General features: G+C 39.8%; 2 protein-coding genes across 2 annotated transcripts; both read right to left on the bottom strand.

Annotated features, from left to right (window-relative positions):
* Positions 1 to 4,369: 4,369 nt before the first annotated feature.
* On the bottom strand, positions 4,370 to 7,076 carry LOC147156779 (C-reactive protein-like). The gene is made up of 3 exons (XM_086064283.1): positions 6,909 to 7,076; positions 6,767 to 6,833; positions 4,370 to 6,051 (listed from the first exon to the last, which is right to left on the bottom strand). The coding sequence occupies exons 1-3, from the start codon at positions 6,909 to 6,911 to the stop codon at positions 5,441 to 5,443; spliced, it is 681 nt and encodes a 226-aa protein (XP_085920409.1). The 5' UTR covers positions 6,912 to 7,076; the 3' UTR covers positions 4,370 to 5,440.
* An 826-nt stretch (positions 7,077 to 7,902) lies between these two features.
* On the bottom strand, positions 7,903 to 14,776 carry stub1 (STIP1 homology and U-Box containing protein 1). Its single transcript, XM_086064282.1, has 8 exons — positions 14,652 to 14,776; positions 13,825 to 14,056; positions 12,310 to 12,508; positions 12,070 to 12,235; positions 11,899 to 11,974; positions 11,763 to 11,819; positions 10,116 to 10,232; positions 7,903 to 10,041 (listed from the first exon to the last, which is right to left on the bottom strand). Exons 2-8 carry the CDS (start codon positions 13,936 to 13,938, stop codon positions 9,916 to 9,918), a joined length of 855 nt encoding a protein of 284 aa, XP_085920408.1. The 5' UTR covers positions 13,939 to 14,056; positions 14,652 to 14,776; the 3' UTR covers positions 7,903 to 9,915.
* Positions 14,777 to 18,981: the final 4,205 nt, after the last annotated feature.

Here is an 18,981-nt window from a genome sequence, read left to right as displayed (position 1 = left end):
CATTTTATTTAAAACAACAACGGGTTGAATAACAATACTGACATTAAATACACAATTTAGTAATGATCATGGATTTCCATTTCATTTTTTAAAGCAACCATTTGACAAAATGTACATACTTTATAAATTTTTTGAAATCTCATCTCCGACTGACCTGGCCCATCTGTCTAAATCAAAGTTAGCCCTTGAGCTGAAAAGCCGCCCGGCCGGGCCTGGTCTACCGGGAACGATGTGTGATTAACGAGAGCAGCTTGATCCGCTCGCCTCTTTGTCATGTCCGTGAACAAACGCCGGCTGAATAATGCCCAAGCTCTCAATTTAATGGGCTGAAATTTCTGCAAGAAAGCTCTAAAAACATTATCCATCTGTTCAGTGCACACACGCCTCAGTTCGCCGGGATAGCTCGTAGCACTGTCTTGCCGTATGCAAATATGTTTTGCCTGGAAATCTATTTGGAGTTGCTCGAAGGAATCCAGAACGGTCCGCCTTCTGTCTCCCCCTCGCCCGACTCACGCGCTGCTCCCGTCTAGCTCCTCTCGCGTGGAAGACATTTCACCAGCTCCGCACGCACCCGAGTCAGCGGCACCTCGGAGCACCGTGGGCCCAATATGCAGATCAGTGCGGGCTGGGGTGGGGGTTCGAGGTTGAGGGGGGCCTGCAACTGTTTGCTCACTTGGACAAAACACGCCACAGAAGACGCACGAGGAAGATTTTTATATGGCCACTTCTCTCAACTACCTAACACAAAGTTTTGTTCCCTCTAAAAAGGCCAAATTCAAGCTACAGCAATGCTCAATATTAGGGATGGGCAAGTACCGATACCAGACACCAATACTTAAGGCAAAAAATATATATTTCATTGAGTAAGTCTTTCACTGAGGTAGTTGATGCTATACTGCAGCAGTTTGACACATCAGTGAATACTCATCTTTGTTCACATTTTTTTGTCATTGTATTAAATAAAAATGTATATAGTATACCAAAAGTAATAGAGGTATTGGTACTTGGTAAGTACACAAACAGTAAATACAAAAAAACAAAACAATGTGGTACCGAACATTTCTGTTAAATATGGTTCATAGTTAAATACCTAAAATTAGTAAGTTGGGGACAAAAATCCACGACCAATAGCTAAAAATTACGCAGTAGACACTACCTCCCAATTTTCTTTAATTTAAAACCTTAAATATATTCCAAAATATGATCCCTAAGCACTTTAATATTTCAAACGCATCCACTTGAAAATAAATACCTTGCATTTTATTTTATTACGAAATAGTACATCAGATGATGCTAGCATGTATGTCGGTTTCTCAACCAATACAAATTACTACTTTCCTATAAACCATTTTCTTACAATTTTTGATTCAGTGAAATGTGGATTTTTTTAATTGGCACCCACCCAAAAAGGTTTGTACAGTGGATATAAAAAGTCTACACACCCGTTTGAATAGTTTCAATAGCTTTTCCACTCGTAATGGCACCTACAACCTCTACAACCCAACTGAATTAAGGGAACTAAAGATAAACAACTGAGATAATGTGGTTGCAGAAGTGTGCATACCCTTTTCTAAATGTTAAGTGGTAAACAAACATGTTAAAAAATTATGTTTAAAAGAAGTTAGCACACACCTGCCACCAATTCCATTTCAAATGCCTCTGATTAACCCCAAATAAAGGTTCAGCTGTTCTAGTAGGCTTTTCCTGCTATGGCTACACTAAAATAGCATCTTAGAAAGAGAAAGGCATTTGGACACCATCTTAGCTTATTCAAACCCACAAACGTGTACACATATTTTTTAATACTTTTTTTTTTTATGCAAGAGCATACTGAAGGCTGTGATGCAGCTTCTGACATGAAGTGGCTTAAATAAGAGACCAACAAGGGCCATGTTGCAACAAGCTTTTTATGCCAGTGTTTTCACTAGGAATGTGAATATCGATGTTATAATCTAATGCTAATTGCTGCAAAACCGAAACAGATACAAAAATACTTTTTTTTCTAATGAAAGAAGAGACGAGATCTAATCTTTCTTTAGGCAAGTGCCATATTTTTATAACAATATTCTGTGGGCCTTGCAAAATCAGTCAACATCTAGTAAAACTGCCGGGAGCGAAGGGGATTGCTTCAGTGAAAATGACTGGGAGTGAATGTGTTAAGGGCATTACAAAAAGCGTACAAAATATGTGGAAAGGTGCATTTTTCAGCAAATAGTTCTGTTCTACAGAAAAATGTGCTTTTGTCCACCTCCACGTCTGACGATTAGCATCCCTTTTGTGGCGGAAATGCATAAAAGGCATGCGTGTGTGTATGCAAGCCGAGATGCCAGGCCCGGTCCACCAGATGGTCCATAAAGGTGTTACCACACAGTGAGTGGGCACCGCGATTGATGCATTGCAACATCCAGGAAGGTGGAACATTTGGCTGCTGACCCGCAGTCACAACTCATTGGCCCTGCCTTCTCCTTATTTAGCAGCAGCCACGGCGCCGACGGCACACGCGCGCGCACACACACACGCACACACTGGGAACACGGCACTTTCTCACCCTCAAGGGAGCCTGGGCCGTGCGCCAGAAACTTCTCCGTGGTTTCTGCAAGGAGGTCACGAGGCTTCAGCGCAGGCCGGGATAATGAGTGCAAGGAGCCATGGACGCCAATGGAGAAGGCGCGCTGCAACTTACACTTGGATGGAGAACATCTGACCCTGAGCTGAGTCTTTGGGAGGCAAGCGGCGCCATATGATTTCATTTCTGATAGTTACATGTAACGAATCCTTCTTATGGTGTGTCTTTGGAATGTGCTGCTGATGATCGCATGGCCTGGCCTCAAGTCAGGTGGAGCGACTTGAAAAGTTCTGGTTTGGTGAGATGGTGGAAAGAAGAAAGTCACCAAGGACATCGTCTACAACATAGTTGGGGTAACTTTTGTGTTGTTGGATTTTTTTTTATTAAAACAGATGGCCCAAGTCATAGATGAGGTTAAAAAAAAAAAGAAAAATTGAAAAGTGGAAAAAATGTCTGTAAAATTTGGACAATTTAAATTATGTGAAATGTGTTCACAATTAATCTATGACTATTATTTTTACTAATTACAAAAATAAATTAATTAATATTTTATTTATTTATGCACAATTATTTTTAATAATAGTTCATTTTTAAAACCCAAAAATGTGTACGTATAAAAATAGTACATTTTGCTAATAACTTTTGAATTTAATGTATTCAAAGTAAAAAAAAATTTTTTAACTTCATTATTTACAATAATCAATTATTATTTCATGAGATAAATTAATTAAAATGAATAAATAGATTTCGAAGAAACCAATTTTTAAGGTGGGAAATGACTAAATTAATGCAACAAATAGCTCTAATATTAAAAATAATGCAAATTTTAAAATGATTAATTGCTGCAATTTATCAACCAATATCTAAAAAAAACCCCCATCTTTTACACAACTTAATTTTAAACGTATTGTGCTTGTAAAAGGTTAAAAACTAACAACTATGCCTCACCCCATACCTTTGCCTAAGGTCTTTTAGAGCATTTATACACTTTAAAAACAGTTGGGTCAAAAATAAAACAACTCATAAATATTGGTCAGATCCTTTACTTGTGTCGAAAAAATGGGTAATTTTGTATAATACAACCCCAAAAAATTGGGTCAAATTGACCCATAAAGTGGATCAGTCAATTTTTTAATCCATAAATGGGTTACTTTTGACCCAACTGTTTTCAATCCATTTTTGCAAAATCATGTTCCTGCACTGCACATTTTTATTCTATAGTTATTTTAGTAAATTGCAGTATTTCTTTGCTTGGGTTTTAAATGCCTTAAAATCTTTTAAATTTGTTGCCTTTTTTTGTTTTTAAATATGTAAAGCACACCCGAGTTATCTTGTGTATGAAATGTGCTATATAAATAAAGCCTTGCCTGACAAACGTTTGATAAAATTGATAAATAACGGAACAAGATACACAAAAATAAATCACCGTCTCAATTAATGTCACGAATACAGAACTCATAAAAATACTTGGTGGGCCAGATTTAAGACCGGAGCGGGCCCATTGTGGCCCACGGGCCGTAGTTTCCCTAACTCTGACGTGAAACCTAATAAAAATGGCCCTCAATACAGTGAATAAGTGAACAAAATTTGCTTTCAATTCAAGTGTCAGACATCACTATCACAATATCCATCCACCAGCCCAGTCAAAATCGACAAAACGCAGCCCAAACTGATTTTGAATGCTGCTGATTCTGCTAATCAAGGGGAGCATGATATCAGTACAGACAAAAAGGTCGATTGTGTCGCTGATGACACTGACGATTGTGTCTAGTTACTGAATGAACAGCCTAAAAAACACAAAAGTCATGGTAGGACCATCCCTTTATTATTATTTTTTTTTTTTTAAGTGGCACATTTAACAGTTTTAGTTGATGCTTACGTCCAGTTTGCTGGAGATTTAGAGTCTCTTGTAAATGTTGCTAAGATTGTTATTCTTACCTCCACCAGAGTACTTTAAGCCATTTAATGACATTGACAATCCAGTTCAAGTTAATTGTAAAACTAAACACACAACAAAAAATAATTACACACATTGTTAATTTCAATACTAGACAATTTGTTTTAGTAATATCACTAGTGCTAATGCTAACAGTCCCATTGCAGGCCAATAGAAAATTAGCATTCAGTTTCAGGAGTGATATTCCTTCAAATAACAATTATTCATATAAAATAATACCCACACGATTAGACTGATCAATAGTATCGATTTTGGCTAAAATAGAAATGTTATCAAATTGTGACTTACGAGGTTTCGGCCTAACGCTAGACAATATTCTTCCTAATATGCGAAAAACAAAGTTTTGTCAATAAAGTTTAAACATGACTTTCTTCTTCTATTATTTTTCTTAACGCAAGTGTATATCGCTCTTCATGCACGGCACCACACTGCCCCTAAGAGGATAAGGTGAGCACAGCAGGAATTGTTATTTTTATTTTATTTTACTTTTTAGTAATTATTTTTATGTTATTTCGAGTCATATTTAAAATTAAGTTTTGGTTATAGAGTAAATTCGAAGTTTTGAAATCAATGAATAATTGTAATTTTCCCCCCCCATAATCGCCTGGCCTGTGTTTTTAAAATCTATCGATACCAGCAACATAAAGTGACATGCAGTACAATTAAATCCTCCTCCACATAGCAGAAGGTACATAAATACCTTAAATTTAGATTAGATCATCATTACTTAAGTTGTTCCCCATATGTACTATACATTTTTTTGTATGCATTTTTCCCCTCAAGCTACTGCTCATCAACCCCAGTTCGACATAGGGGCCCTAATTTAAAGTAAGATTAAATACAAGTAATGCTACGACACATATCAGCGGTGTTCCAAGGTAGATGTCACGGTTCCCTCCCCGGGATTCCACAGAGAGTCAGTCATCATCCACCACCATGACATTGCCATTAAGCTCATAATCAACAGTGGCCCAGTCAAAGATGTTGCCTTTGGGGACCTTATGTCCGTAATGCCAGGCTTGAATCATGCTCCTGGAGAGGACGTAGTCCCACATATTCAAATCAGTCATCTCCCCCACGAAACTCTGCAAGGCCTCCAAGCCCCCTAGATGTTTGTCAGGGTCCTGCCCCAGGAGGACGGTGCCTTCGGGACGGATGCTGTGTCCGGGTTTGTACACTTGATAGGCGCTGCGTTTCCCGTCCACCCAAAAAGCGGTGAGGCCGGCGACGGATTCCCATGTCAGGCAGAGGCTGGTGCGAAAGGTGCCCAACGGGGGAAGGAAAAAGAAAACGCCGTCCCCGCTCATTTGAAACGAAACGCGTCCATCCTTCTCGCGCCACACGTTCAGCTCGTCGTAGTCGGCCGTGCGGTAGGCGAACAGGATGATCTGTCGCTCTTCGGGCAGCTCGGTGGCCACGCGCATGCAAAGCGTGAAGCCCTTGAGCGCCATATCCTTCATCGGCATCAGCGTCACGTAGCTGAAATCCGTCTCATAAGGGAAGACCAGGACTTTGCTAGCGAGGCCCACTGGAGCAAATGGGACATTTTGTCACCGGAAATCGCACGACACAAGGAGTGTTGTGCAGTAGTGTTAGTCGTTCTTCACAAAGAATAAATAATATAGGCCTGCCATTATTATTTTTTTTATTGTCTTTTCTCAATCAAATAGCCATTGCTTAAAGCGTTTTAGGGTATTTTGTTAACCCGACTGCAACTATCACATTTGCCATTATGTGTTAGTATTTGGCTAGCAACAAGGTGAAAGTCTCTTAGTTTTATCTTTAGTTTGACAGTAAATTTGACTGGAAGTAGCATTAAACACATTGAAGACTTTGTGAAGAATTGTTCACTATTTCCCAAACTGTTGTTAATTGTGAAGTGAGTCCAGTCAAGTTAATTGTCGACATAAAGGGTGAATCTAATTTAAAAAATTTACTCGCAATTCAAAGCAAAAAAAATAAAAAATAAAATAAAAGTCAGGCCGCTTGCATCTCATGGCACCATCCTTCAACAGCCTTATTTTTATTATTATTTAAATTTTTGAAATTGTCTAATCTGAAAAAGGTACTATTTTTCAGTTGTTAGCATGAGCTAATTTAGCATTTTTTGTTACACAGTTCATGTTAGCAAAGCTACGGGACCTTGTTTTGATAGCAGAAAAATTAATTATCCACTCAAACTCAAGCATACTCAACAGTATAATAGTCAGTATACATTTTTCATCAACATAATGACACTTTACCTTTCCTGGTTGAAGAGTGGGCCGAAGCAAACACACCAAATAGAAGCACGGCTAACATATGGAAATTCTGCAAACACACGCACACAACAGTAGTCAGTGCAGAAGTCACAAGAGACAAAATCCTGTTGAAAAATTCACTTACCATGATGTTGTGGTGCTGTTGTCAAAGTAATTCATGCCTCCTTCTGTCCTCTGCCCTCCTTGTACCAGCCGTGATGTCAGCCAAGACAATGGGTTCGGTGAGGGACTGATACACTCGCACACATTCTTCTCAGATGTGTGTGTGTGCTGAGGCCTTGTTTTGAAACAGGGACGTTGAAACATTTTCAAGCGAGGGCCACAATACATAAAAATGTAAGGAAGAGTGAAGCACACTTAAATTGTGTAGTGGTTGAAATAGCGTGAATAACAACAAAACAAAAATTGTTACACAAAATGTCCTCCGTTTTGGCATGTCTAGCTGCGTTCATGCTAGCCTAAGCCACGCTAATTGTTTATCGTTTAAAAAGATGACGGCCGTGCCAAAAACGCTGCTTACCTTTCGGTTTTGACGTATCACTGCCACGTCACAGTGCTTCTGTTGTTTTGAAACTTGGAGCCCGGCTGCTTTCTCATTAGCTGAGAAACTGAGTTTTGTTTTAGTGCTCTATACATAAAGTTGAGTTGCGTTTCAATGGTTGAAATAATTAGCAGGTAATGATAAACCCACATGCTAGGCTAAGCTAGTAAGAGTGAATAGAAACTAAACTACCACAAACTGCCACTAAACCTAGAACGCAAAACAACATTTTAATGTTTACAGGCTTGATTTTATGCTTGTATCTATGGGGGAAACAAACTTAACAAAAACGAGTGATTTTATTTCCATTCAGATTGTCAGTTTCAAAGATTTCATGACTTAATCTTCATGCTCGGCTAAGCTAAACGAAAGAGACTTCAAATTTACCACTAAATCCAGAGCGTAAAACCACAACAGTAATTAAGATACCCTTTTTGCTGCAACTAATAACTTAATACAAAATGAGCTGGATATTAAGTTAATATGTTTTGTGTTCAGAGAAACAATGTAGACGTTGTTGGACCTTCAATCAAAAATCCAAACTGAAGTGAAGAAATAATTGCAGAGTACACAAATATTTGAAATAACAGGCATTTAATCACAGGTTCATGTCATCTGCTTTCTCGTATGGCTGTCGTAACCGCTTACCTTCTGAATTTAAGTCATACCAAAAACACAATAGCAACGTGGAGCAAGGATTGGCATGGTAACATGGTGAACATTTCTTGAAAAATACTTCCCAAAAAGAGAAAGAAAGAAAGAAAAAGAAACGGGGCCTTCATGTTATCAACATATCTACATTTAATACATTTTCAAGCTGAACGACGGCAAGAAAAACAAAGAGAACATATTTTGTCAAGAAATAAGACAAGCTAATTATTTACACTTTCTGCACGCTGATGTGAACCACTCGGCGACGAGATCAGTCAACTCAAAGCACTATCTATGTGTTTGACAGGAATGCTGGCAAAACAAGAGGTAAGCATGACAGATGATGCGCTTCCAGCATTTTAAACAAGTGGGAGGATGACACAAGTGAACTTTTAGGCTTATAGATCCCCTCTCCACCGGTGATTGTTTTTGCAAGTCAGCAAGGTGACGCTTCAAATTAACAGCAAGGACAATCAGGGCCCGAAAAAAACCCAACAACTTCGAGGGCGATGCGGGCATCAAACACATCGTCACAGCACATCTGTGGACATGAACGCCATTTAAAGCACGTGTACCCGCCATCAGCTGATTCACACACATTATGAAGGAATACTCAGCAATGTGAAAACTTAAAAATGTCAATTAAAAAAAAAAATCCAGCAGCCTTTCACCTTCATTTCTCCACTTCACGGCTGCTCTATTTTAAGAAAGTGCCCTGTTTCAAAAGATTTCCAGCTCAAAACTAAACAGAATGCATACATTCATCTCATCTAAATTGTCTGTACTTGAGTGGATGGCAAGCCTTGCCATCCAGAGCTCGAGGTCCACGTACTAGTACCGGCACAGGAATGACAACATGTTACGAGTGAGGCAAAACTGGACACTATTTGACAAGTGTGTGCTACAATACTACTAGTGATATGATAAAACGACACTAGTGAAAATCTAGTGCTTCAGTATTAATTAGTACTAGTAGCGCGCGGTCATCAACTAGTGCACATCGAGGATACCAGACAAATGCTCAAATGGCTTTATGGTAAGCTGCTTAAGCATTTATTCAATATCCTTCGTATAGTTTTAAGGTCCATATACAAGTACGCTCGGACAACTTTGGCATATGAGGGAGGCAAAAACGTGCATGAGGTGTAAACTGAAAAATAAAAATTCTACTTGCAGTTGTGTACTCGCCTCACTAGTAAGTCTACGAGTATGCCAAAGTAGTCCTACTAATGAGGACAATGAGGATACTAGCACATGAACCTTAGGATAGATATTAATAAATGTTTGGGGGAAAAAAAGCCATTTGATCATTTATTCTATATCCATTAGTGTACTGAATTGTCACACTAGTGAAGACAAGAGCATACTAGTGCACGGTTTACGAGCTGGATATCAAGGATATTGAATAAATGGAGAAGTATTCACCAAAAATGTCAACGCACATAGCTGCGGGTGAGGGATTGTGGCGCCACCTAGAGGTGGAGTTGACAACTGAAAACACACAAACTCCTCCACTGTCCTCGTGTAAACTTGCATACAAAGTGGTCACACGTAATTGTTTTTTTTGTTTGTTTTTTGGCATAGTTACCATTTCAGAGCTAAATGTTAAGAATAAAGACTTGTGATTTGCTTTCTTTTTGGCAGTCACATGACGACATGGGACGCTTACCTGGGATTGTGGCACTCGAGATAGAAATAGATAAGAGCAGAGGACATGAACGAGACCTGAGAGAGTGGCCCCGGAAGGATGAACGTTGCCAAAGATGTTAAAGGGAGTAGCGGGCCACAAGCACACAGCCTCACAAATTTGGGATGCAAAGAGAACGGGACAGGCTACGGGGTCCGCATCAGCTCCCCTGTGCTGGTCCACAAGGCAAGGCGACATCTTCTCAAAAGTCTCGCGCAGACTTGAGATGGACAAACGGGCGACGGGATCCGTCTAGTAATCCTCCACCCAGCCGTTCTCCTGGACAAAGGCATCGATCACTTCCTTCATGGCCAGGTTGGGGATCAGCTGGTCCTGGGTCAGGGGGCTTCGAGTGACCGGGTCGAAATGGCCCACTCGCTGAAGGGATGAAACGAGACGTTGACGTTCGACTCCACTATCGTCGCTACTTGACAAATGGATTATTTGGTCACCTGCAGGTGCTCCTCGATGTCCTTGCGGTCGTAGGTGATCCCGCTTGGTGTGATGCACGGCTCCCTCATCAGCTCAAAACTGATCTTGCCGCACAGATAGTCTGGAATCTCACGTTTCTGTCGGGACGTGACAGAAGCGCACAAAAAAAAAAATGCTTCAGGCTTACTCATTTGACTCTTAAAAGGGGGAAGTCAAACATTTCTTGACAATAATTTGTTATGTGACCTCACTAGTCTGAACATGACATTTTGATTAACTCGTTCACTGCCATTGACGGCTATTGACGGCTATTGACGTCAAAAATTCATTTGAACTATTTCTATTAGTTTAACATCCCCCCCCCCCCCCCCCCTTTTTGTTAACAAGAGTATGAAAACCTAGAGGAAAAAAATAGTGTATATTTAGAACAGATATAAAATTTGTGATTAATTGTGAGTTAACTAGTGAAGTCATGCGATTAATTACGATTAAAAAACTTAATTGCCTGATGCCCCTAATTTGTACTAATCTTTTGTTTTTTTAAGATAAAAGAAAAAAAGATTATTAAAAATTAGGGGCGTACGGCTATTACAATTTTTAATTGTAGTTAATCGCATGACTACACTAGTAAATTATTAAAAAGAAAATATAAAAAAAGAAAAAAAAATTCTAATTGGGGCGTCAGACGATTAAAATGTTTAATTGTAATTAATTGCATGACTTCACTAGTTAACTCACGATTAATCAAAAATGTTATATCTGTTCTAAATGAACATTTAAAATGTTTTTGGTTTTCATTCTCTTGTTAACAAAAGTGGAGAAAAAAAAATTAACTAATAGAAATAGTTCAATGAATTTATGGCAGTGAATGAGTTAATATTACATTTGTGGAATATGAGTTATTAAGCAAAATCCAGCTGTTTTTATCCATCTCAAGGGGCGGCCATTTTGCCACTTGCTGTCGACTTAAAGGGATACTTGACTTATTGAGTCATTTTCAGCAGTAAGAAAAATATATTTTGTCTATAATTAATGTGATAACTTTAACGACCAATCGTGGCTCACCTGTTTTCGGAGTTTGGTCAGCAAATGATTGGTCGTTACCTACTTTCTCGGCACAGGTGATGTCTTCTTCAGTCGACAGCAAGTGGAACATTTAATTTTTAAATGTATTAATTTGCATGAAAAATAATGACTATCAATTTAAGTCTGGACAAAATTTTAACTTTTTACTGTTGAAAAAGGTTAAATGAGTTAAGTATCCCTTTAAGATGACATCACAGCTGCTCAGGTCTCAGGTAACAACCAATCACAGCTCACCTGTTTCCTGAAGCGGAGCTGTGATTGGTTGTCACCTGAGACATGAGCAACTGTGATGTCATTTTCACTCGACAGCTAGTGGCAAAATGGCTGCCTGCTGATATTGATAAAAAAATGCTGGAACGCAATATTAACCAGAATACCATATTTAGATATTAACCAGAATACCATATTTAGATTTATGGGGCTGCATAGAACATTGTTGTCAATCAATTTTGGGGCGGTTGACTTCACCTCGAAATATGTTAGAGAATGTTGGGGAACATGAAAAAGATGTTGCAAATATTGATTAAAATATATATTTTTTTTAAGTTTTGGAATATCAGACATGTGTAGACGATACTCACTTTTCTCTTCTCGTCCACTTGAGAGAACAGCTCATCCATCTCCATCAAGTACTTGTCCTGATTGGGTCACAATATAAAATCAGGGAGAAAACAAAAACAAAAGTACCACAGAGACAAAATGGAGGTCACAATGTACGTGTTTGGATGCAATCTTAGCCACGTCGCCGCCAATGTGATCGTCATCTTGCTTTTCTTTGTAGTCTTCAAGTTGTCTGCGGTGCAACGTGACATCGCATTAGTCATCTCTTCAGAGGAAAACAAAACAAAACAAAACAAAACAGCACGCCTGCTCACTGGCCGCCCTCACCGCTCCTTCTCTGCTAGAATGAGTTTGCTCAGGTAGGCGTGCAGCTCGTTCTCCTGGTTGATTCGCTTCTCCTCGATGCTGTTCCAACGCTTCTTCTTGGCGATGCGCAAGGCGCCGGGGATGTCGTCGCCGAAATTCAGCCTCTGTTCTTTTGCCAGATTGTACGCTGCAGGAAATACAAAATTTGACGGCACATTTTAGAATCCAATACTGCCGCATCGATGCAAAGTCGGTTCCGACCTTTCTGCAGGTTCCCGATGGCTTCGTCGTAGTTCTCCAGCTCCAGGTGACACTGACCCAGGAAGAAGTGGGCCTTGACCGACTGGGTGTCCAGCTCCAGGGCGTGCTTGCAGTCGGACAGCGCCTTGTCGTGCTGCTGCAGCTTCACGTGGCACAGGGCCCGGTTGGTGTAGTACACAGCCACGGAGGGGTTACGGTTCTGGAAGGCGACACATCGAACAAACATCACTAATAGACATTGGAATGGAGCGAAATGCAGTTTTGGACATGATTTTGCACGTAAAGAATAATGTGCATATTAGACTACGGATGGCTGAATATGTGGTAGATATATAGAAAGTCTACACACCCATGCATTTTTTTCCTATCATTAATGTGACTTAAATAATTCAACTCAATTGAGAAAAATCTAATGTTTTAGCGAGGTGTCATAAAATTAAACAACTGACAAAATTTAGTTGCAAAACTCTACGAACCCCTTTATGGCCTGGGGTGTGTTTAGAATTATGCAGTGCATTTTAAACACATGTTAAACACAAGTCATCACGTACTTACCACCATTTTAAAATACGTCAGATTAACTCCAAACTAAATTCAGATGTTCTAGGAGGCTATTCTTGACAATTTTGTGGTCCAAATTAGAAAAATCGGGAAAAAAAATGTCATGCAATTTTAAGTAAATTGCTATATTGGAATATATAAGAGGCCGAAAGAAACTAAGGCTAGGCAATTAATCGAAATGTAATCATGATTTTGATTTGTCACAATCATCAAAACATGATAATAGTAGAAAACGCATATGACACAAAATACAATATTGAAGTCCCCAAAAATTGTGAAAGTGAAAATTGAACAACAAAATAAATACAATAAACAGATAACAGAGATGCTTATTCATGCTTTAAATATATGCAAAGATGCAATGCTGCAAAGGTATGCGGGGATGCAACAGAATGAAAATGCAATGTCACATGATATTTACAAGGACATTTTGTACTTGACAAAAAGAACAGAGTGTTCAAGAATAAAATGTTCAAGGTGCAGGGACGAACAGAAAAGAGATAAGGGTGATATGATGGTAATTGTGTGTAGTTGATTTAATATTAATTTTTAAAATCATTCAATGAATAATCATTTTTTATTTATCGTGATTTGAATATCAAACAAAATATTCGTGATCTCTTTTTTTCTTCAGTATCCAGCCTGTCTTCCATGTTTCTCTCCACTAACACACCTGATTCATGATCAAGATCATTATCAGACTTCTGCAAAGCTTGCTGAGATTAGTTGATCTGCAGGAGGGAAACATGGAAAACAGGCTGGATAGGCACTCTCGAGGACCGGACTTGAGCACCCCTGGTCTATTAGATAGGGTGGCAAGATGGAAGCCAATGCTGAATCTTTTGTATGTTTGGCGCAATCACAACATCATCCATCAATCCAAAATGACCTTTGCATCGGGTTGCTTTATGAAAGTCGCCAGTGCAAAAGGGTGTCCAAGGGAGATTGACTCACAATCGCCTTGCTGTAGCACGTCGCAGCCTCCTGATACTTGCGGCAGAGGAACAGGCGGTTCCCCTGCTCCTTCAGCTCTTGCGCGGTGGAACTTTTCTCCGGGCTACCGGCCATCTTCTCCACCGGCTCCGCGGGGCCCGCCTCGCTCTGCTTCCCTATCCTGTTCCCCGTCTCTTCGGCTGGCTCAACCGACAGAGTCAAGAACGCCCCGTCCCCGCCTGGATCTCCAACACTGTCGAAAAAAACAAACACCGAAAGACAGCACGCGAGTTCAGATCCTGCAATGCGTGTCTTTTACATCAAAGCAATGAAGCGGATTTTCTCGTTATTTCACTGATTGACAGCGAAGGGAGAGCCGGCGTGTTAACTCTTCGTTGGACGGGTGTCAGCAATAAAGCGAGAAAAAAACACACTAAACTGTCATTAGAAAGCACAAACATTTAAAACGCACACACGGAGGAAGTGGAAATGCTGCCACTTGCGTCCATTTATCAAAGCGTTGACTTTACGCTGAGTAATTGACGCTCGCTAGTTAGCCACCTAGCACACCGATGAACGCCATCGTGGCAATTCACGAGGTGACACTTAATAGATCAATTATTAACATTAACCCCGTGAACCATGAGCAGTTCATGCCACCGAAGTCGGACGTTAGGAATATAAAAGAAAAGCGGGCCGTTAAAAAGCCTTTTAGCATTTGGCTAACATCAAAACGCTAGCTCGAACGTTAGGTGATTTTTTTTTTAATTATTCTTTTTTTCATGTGACGTCGACGGTAGCAGTCGTCGGATGGCTCATTATTAAATAGCGGTAGTTAAAACGCTCACCTTCCGAGAGACGTCTCACATCCAAACTGTTTCTAAAAGATCGGTTTTATAATGTGGATTAAATTTCTTCCTCTTGAAGCTAACATGACAGGTTGTTGTTATGCTGACGTCACGCGTCGCGTTACATCGACGGAAGCCGCGTTGGACTCTTAATTTCCTGTACTAAATCAAAATTAAATGCGTACATATACATACATACCCTTCATTAAAAAGAAGCATTCTGTTGATCTTTGAACGAAATATATTTTTTTAGAATCTACAAGAAATAACTAGGAGTGTTTTTCAGTCTATGCAGTACAAAATAGCACCAGAAGAGGGCGTTCAATAGTCATTTATATGTACATTTTAGATTCGGTTCAGGATCGAGTTGCTTTGCAAACAATTTTATATTTTAAATGGTACACATGTAGGCTAGTCCATTTTTTTAAATAAAAAATGAGCAGATAACCAATATTACTCTAATAATGGGCACATTTGCATTTTTTTTCAGCAGCAAGAGTGCAAGATGGAAAAAGACTTAGCACATCTGCCTCACTGTTTTGAGTTTCTTGGATTGAATCTTAGTCCCAGCCTTTCTGTGTTGAGTTTGCATGTTCACCCCATACTTGGATGTTCTTCTTGTTTTACAGCTCCCTTCCACATTCCAAAAATATGCCTGTTAAGTTGACTGTATAAAATTGTCAATAGGTACTGTGAGGCAGATGTGTTACTCACTTGTCCACTTAAGTCTATTATTCTATTGATATGCATGGTTTGTTCCTGTTAAATGAGTGAAATGTGCAATGACATTAAAGTAGAAGCGAGTCTATTTTTTTTCTTCTTCAGGAGCATCCCACCCACAGAGAAAATGCAGCCCACACAGAAAAATCCATAGATGACCCCTTGTGCCCTTTTAAGGCCTTTATAATACAAAGAACATTCTAATTTAGCCTTGGGTGAATTAGCCAGCGAGGGATTGTCATTTTCATCCTCGGTTGTGAAGACTCTGCAAAGGCTTGCGTGAAGATTAGTGCACATCCCTAAAGTAAACATGCTGATAAATAAATGAGTGGAGTAAAGGGTGTAAAGAGGAAGGGGGGGGGGGGCACCATTGCTGTGTGTGTCCCCAGCTGTGTTTACCCATCTACGGCAGTCCAATCCCACAGAACACCCACCCAACTTTTAAGAACCACTGACACAGGGATGTGAAATGTTTGGCTACAAGGTAATCGCAATACAGAAACAAAGTCTTTATATGAATACTGTTTCAAGTGTTTACGTTTAAACTGGCCGTCATTGTGTCTCACGTCCCAACCGCCGTTGCCCCTCCAGTCCATTCAAAGCCACTGCCCGCTGCACCAGCTGGCTGAGCTTACCGTCGCCTTGGCAACGGGATGAGGAAGTTGCCCGGCTCCTCTGGCACAGTTGAAAGGCAGCTACTTCCTGATTGATTATTTCCATCCGAGCCGTAGTCCCCTCCAAAAAAAAAAAAAAAGCGCCCGACAAGCCAAAAAGGGTGAACAAACTCTTCGGGGGAAAAAGCTCAGGTTCAAATGGGCAAAACAAAAGCGGCATTCATCCATAAGGCCGGCCCTTTGTCGGGTGGGTTTGCTCACTTTGACAGAGGAAAAGGCTCATAGACTCTTTGCAAAAGTGCTTGAATGCCGGATGAACGCCAAGGTAAAATAATGATGTGAGACGAGGAAACAGTTAGTTGTTGTTCTAAATGTGTGCGAGGTTCCGTTAATTAACCTCTATTGTTTAACCACAACAAGAGCCACACGTTGTAGTCTGTTTACCTGTCGGATAATGGGTCAAAAAATGCAAAAGTTCAACACCTGCTCACAAAGTTTGCAACCGCTCTTTACATGGCGGGAGGGGACATTTGCATACAGGTAGAAATGGAAAATACCGTCCTGGAAAAACACACAATGTTATCAATGCGTGGACATGTTATTGGGTAAATTATTGGACAGCATTTTTTGAACCAACATCGACAATTATTTCAGTGATGAGTGGTGCTACCACCTCAAAAATTCTCACCGTATTGCAACACTTTTTTACAAGTACAAATAGAGCAAGTTCAGCAAGATTTATGGTGTTAACCTACTTGTAATATTTGTGCAGGTCGCATGTGAGTTATTTGACATGCAGGAGCCGGCAGAGTGCACAGGAAGTCAAACAAAGATGGATGTGATGAGAGACTAAAAGTTGCAGATGTTATGTTTGCTCTCCGCATGACATCATCACCATCACCTCTGGCCTCCTTCAGTCATTCCAAGTCATTAATTTAAAGCACATTTTTCCTCCGAGGAGTTAGTTTGTTTGAGGGCCGCATAAAAAGTAGGACAAATCTGTTTATTATTGTACACAGTGGGTCGAAAGTATACTCACACGTACAGCACATAAAATTTATTTATTTTTCATTTAAGGAAGGAGGTAACAATGGAAGGTGAGGAACGTATGAAAGGAAGAAAGGGAGCAAGCATCTAAGGAGAGAAAGCAGGGAGGGATGGAGGAAGAAAGGAAGGAAATAAGGGCATAAAAAAAGAGGGAAGGAAGGAAGGACATAAAGAAGGAGGGAAGGAAGGAAGAAAGGAGGACATAAACAAGGAAGGAAGGTAGGAAATAAATAAGTAAATAAGGAGGGAAATAAGGATGTCAATAAGGGAGAAAGGACAGGGGAAGGAAGGTAGGACGTAAATGAGGAAGTAAACAAGGAAGGAAGGAAGGATGTAAAGAAGTAAATAAGGACGTAAATTAGGAAGGAAGGTAGTTAGGAAGGAAGTAAATAAGGAAGGAAGGAAAGATGGATGTAAAGAAGGAATAAAAGGAAAAGAGGATGTAAACAAGGAAGGAAGGAAGGAAACAAAGAAGTAAATAAGGAATGAATGAAGGATGGATGTATAGAAGGAAGGAAGGAAGGAAGGAAGGAAGGAAAGGAGGATGTAAAGAAGGAAGGAAGGTAGGAAATAAAGAAGTAAATAAGGAAGAAAGGTATGGAAGGAAGGAAATACGGATTAAATAAGGAAGGAAGGAAAGAAGGACGTAAAGAAGGAAGGTAGGAAGGAAGAAAATAAGGAAGGAAGGAAAGAAAGACGTAAAGAAGGAAGGAAGGAAGTAAAAAGATGTAAATAAGGAAGGAAGGAAATAAAGAAGGAAGGAAGGAAGAAATGAAGTCAACACCGACACAAACCCACACTAGACTCAAAACCCTAAAAATGCACTTGAAACCCCAATTTGAAACCCTTGTTTAAAACCCTAACTACAAATCCTCACCTCACCTCACCTCAGTAGGATTTAAAGTGCATATCAGGCATGAGTGAATACTGACTTTACATTAGGCCAGAGCGAGTGGTAGCCGAAAGTCGAGCATTGAGGTTAAGGGCTAAACGAGGGATATCCTGACACTAAAGCCTTCAGAAAAGCCGAAGATATCCACAGGGTCAAAGTTCATCTTCACACCTCTGAGGGCCTGATTGAGCTTCCTGACAAAAACGGAGAAAGGTTGCAAACGTCACACCATCCTCCCTCCAGCAAGTTGACGGACTCCCTCACATGAAACCTGTAAAAAAGAAAAAGAAAAAGAAAAAAAGACACACACACACAAAAAAGCTAAGTTTGTTTTGAAAAAGCTGCTTTGTTTGTACAAAAATCCTCCACGCCCCCGGGGGAGTCAACACATACACACACCACCTTCACAAAACATACACCCACACAGCGTTGATTGATGTGGGGCGGCTGGGGGATGGGGTGGGGGGGGGGTCTGTAAGGCGGCTGCTGTTGTGGCTTGAGTGGCAGGCGGTGGAGGAGGGGGACGCCTCCACAATGGTGGAACACTTTTGGAGGGAAATCAAACCTCCTGCGTTGGACCTGGAGGATGAGGAGTTTCAGGAATCCTTTATTGCATCCCCCCCCACTCAGCACAGTCCACATGTAAAAAAAATAAAGGAGAAAAAAAAGCACATTTTGTATCTGATTCAATCAAAGTTTAGTTTAACACAACTTGAATTAGTATAATTTCAAGTTTACTGCATTCAGTGACATTATTAAAATGAATGGAAATGCCATTAATCCGTTCCAGCTGGCCCAAATATATTTATATACATATTTAAATATAAATATTATAATATATTATTATCATTATTATTATAATTATATATGATAATATTATTATAATAAATATTTACATCTTTAGTAAGAACAATTAAAGGGAATGTCAGTGCGCAGAAAAATTCATACACAAACAAAGAAGACTTTCACAACTACTGTAAGTGACTCAGTAATATCTACTATTTTGAAAAAACAAAACAAAAAAACAGGTCTTTGTAAATTAGGGACATTTAAAGGG

Source organism: Leptonotus elevatus, chromosome 20, assembly GCF_054856555.1.
Source record: "Leptonotus elevatus isolate MCC_2025b chromosome 20, RoL_Lele_1.0, whole genome shotgun sequence".
Classification (NCBI taxonomy): Eukaryota; Metazoa; Chordata; class Actinopteri; order Syngnathiformes; family Syngnathidae; genus Leptonotus; species Leptonotus elevatus.
The sequence above is the reverse complement of the archived record's forward strand: the minus strand, read 5'-3'. Positions and strand labels throughout refer to the sequence as shown.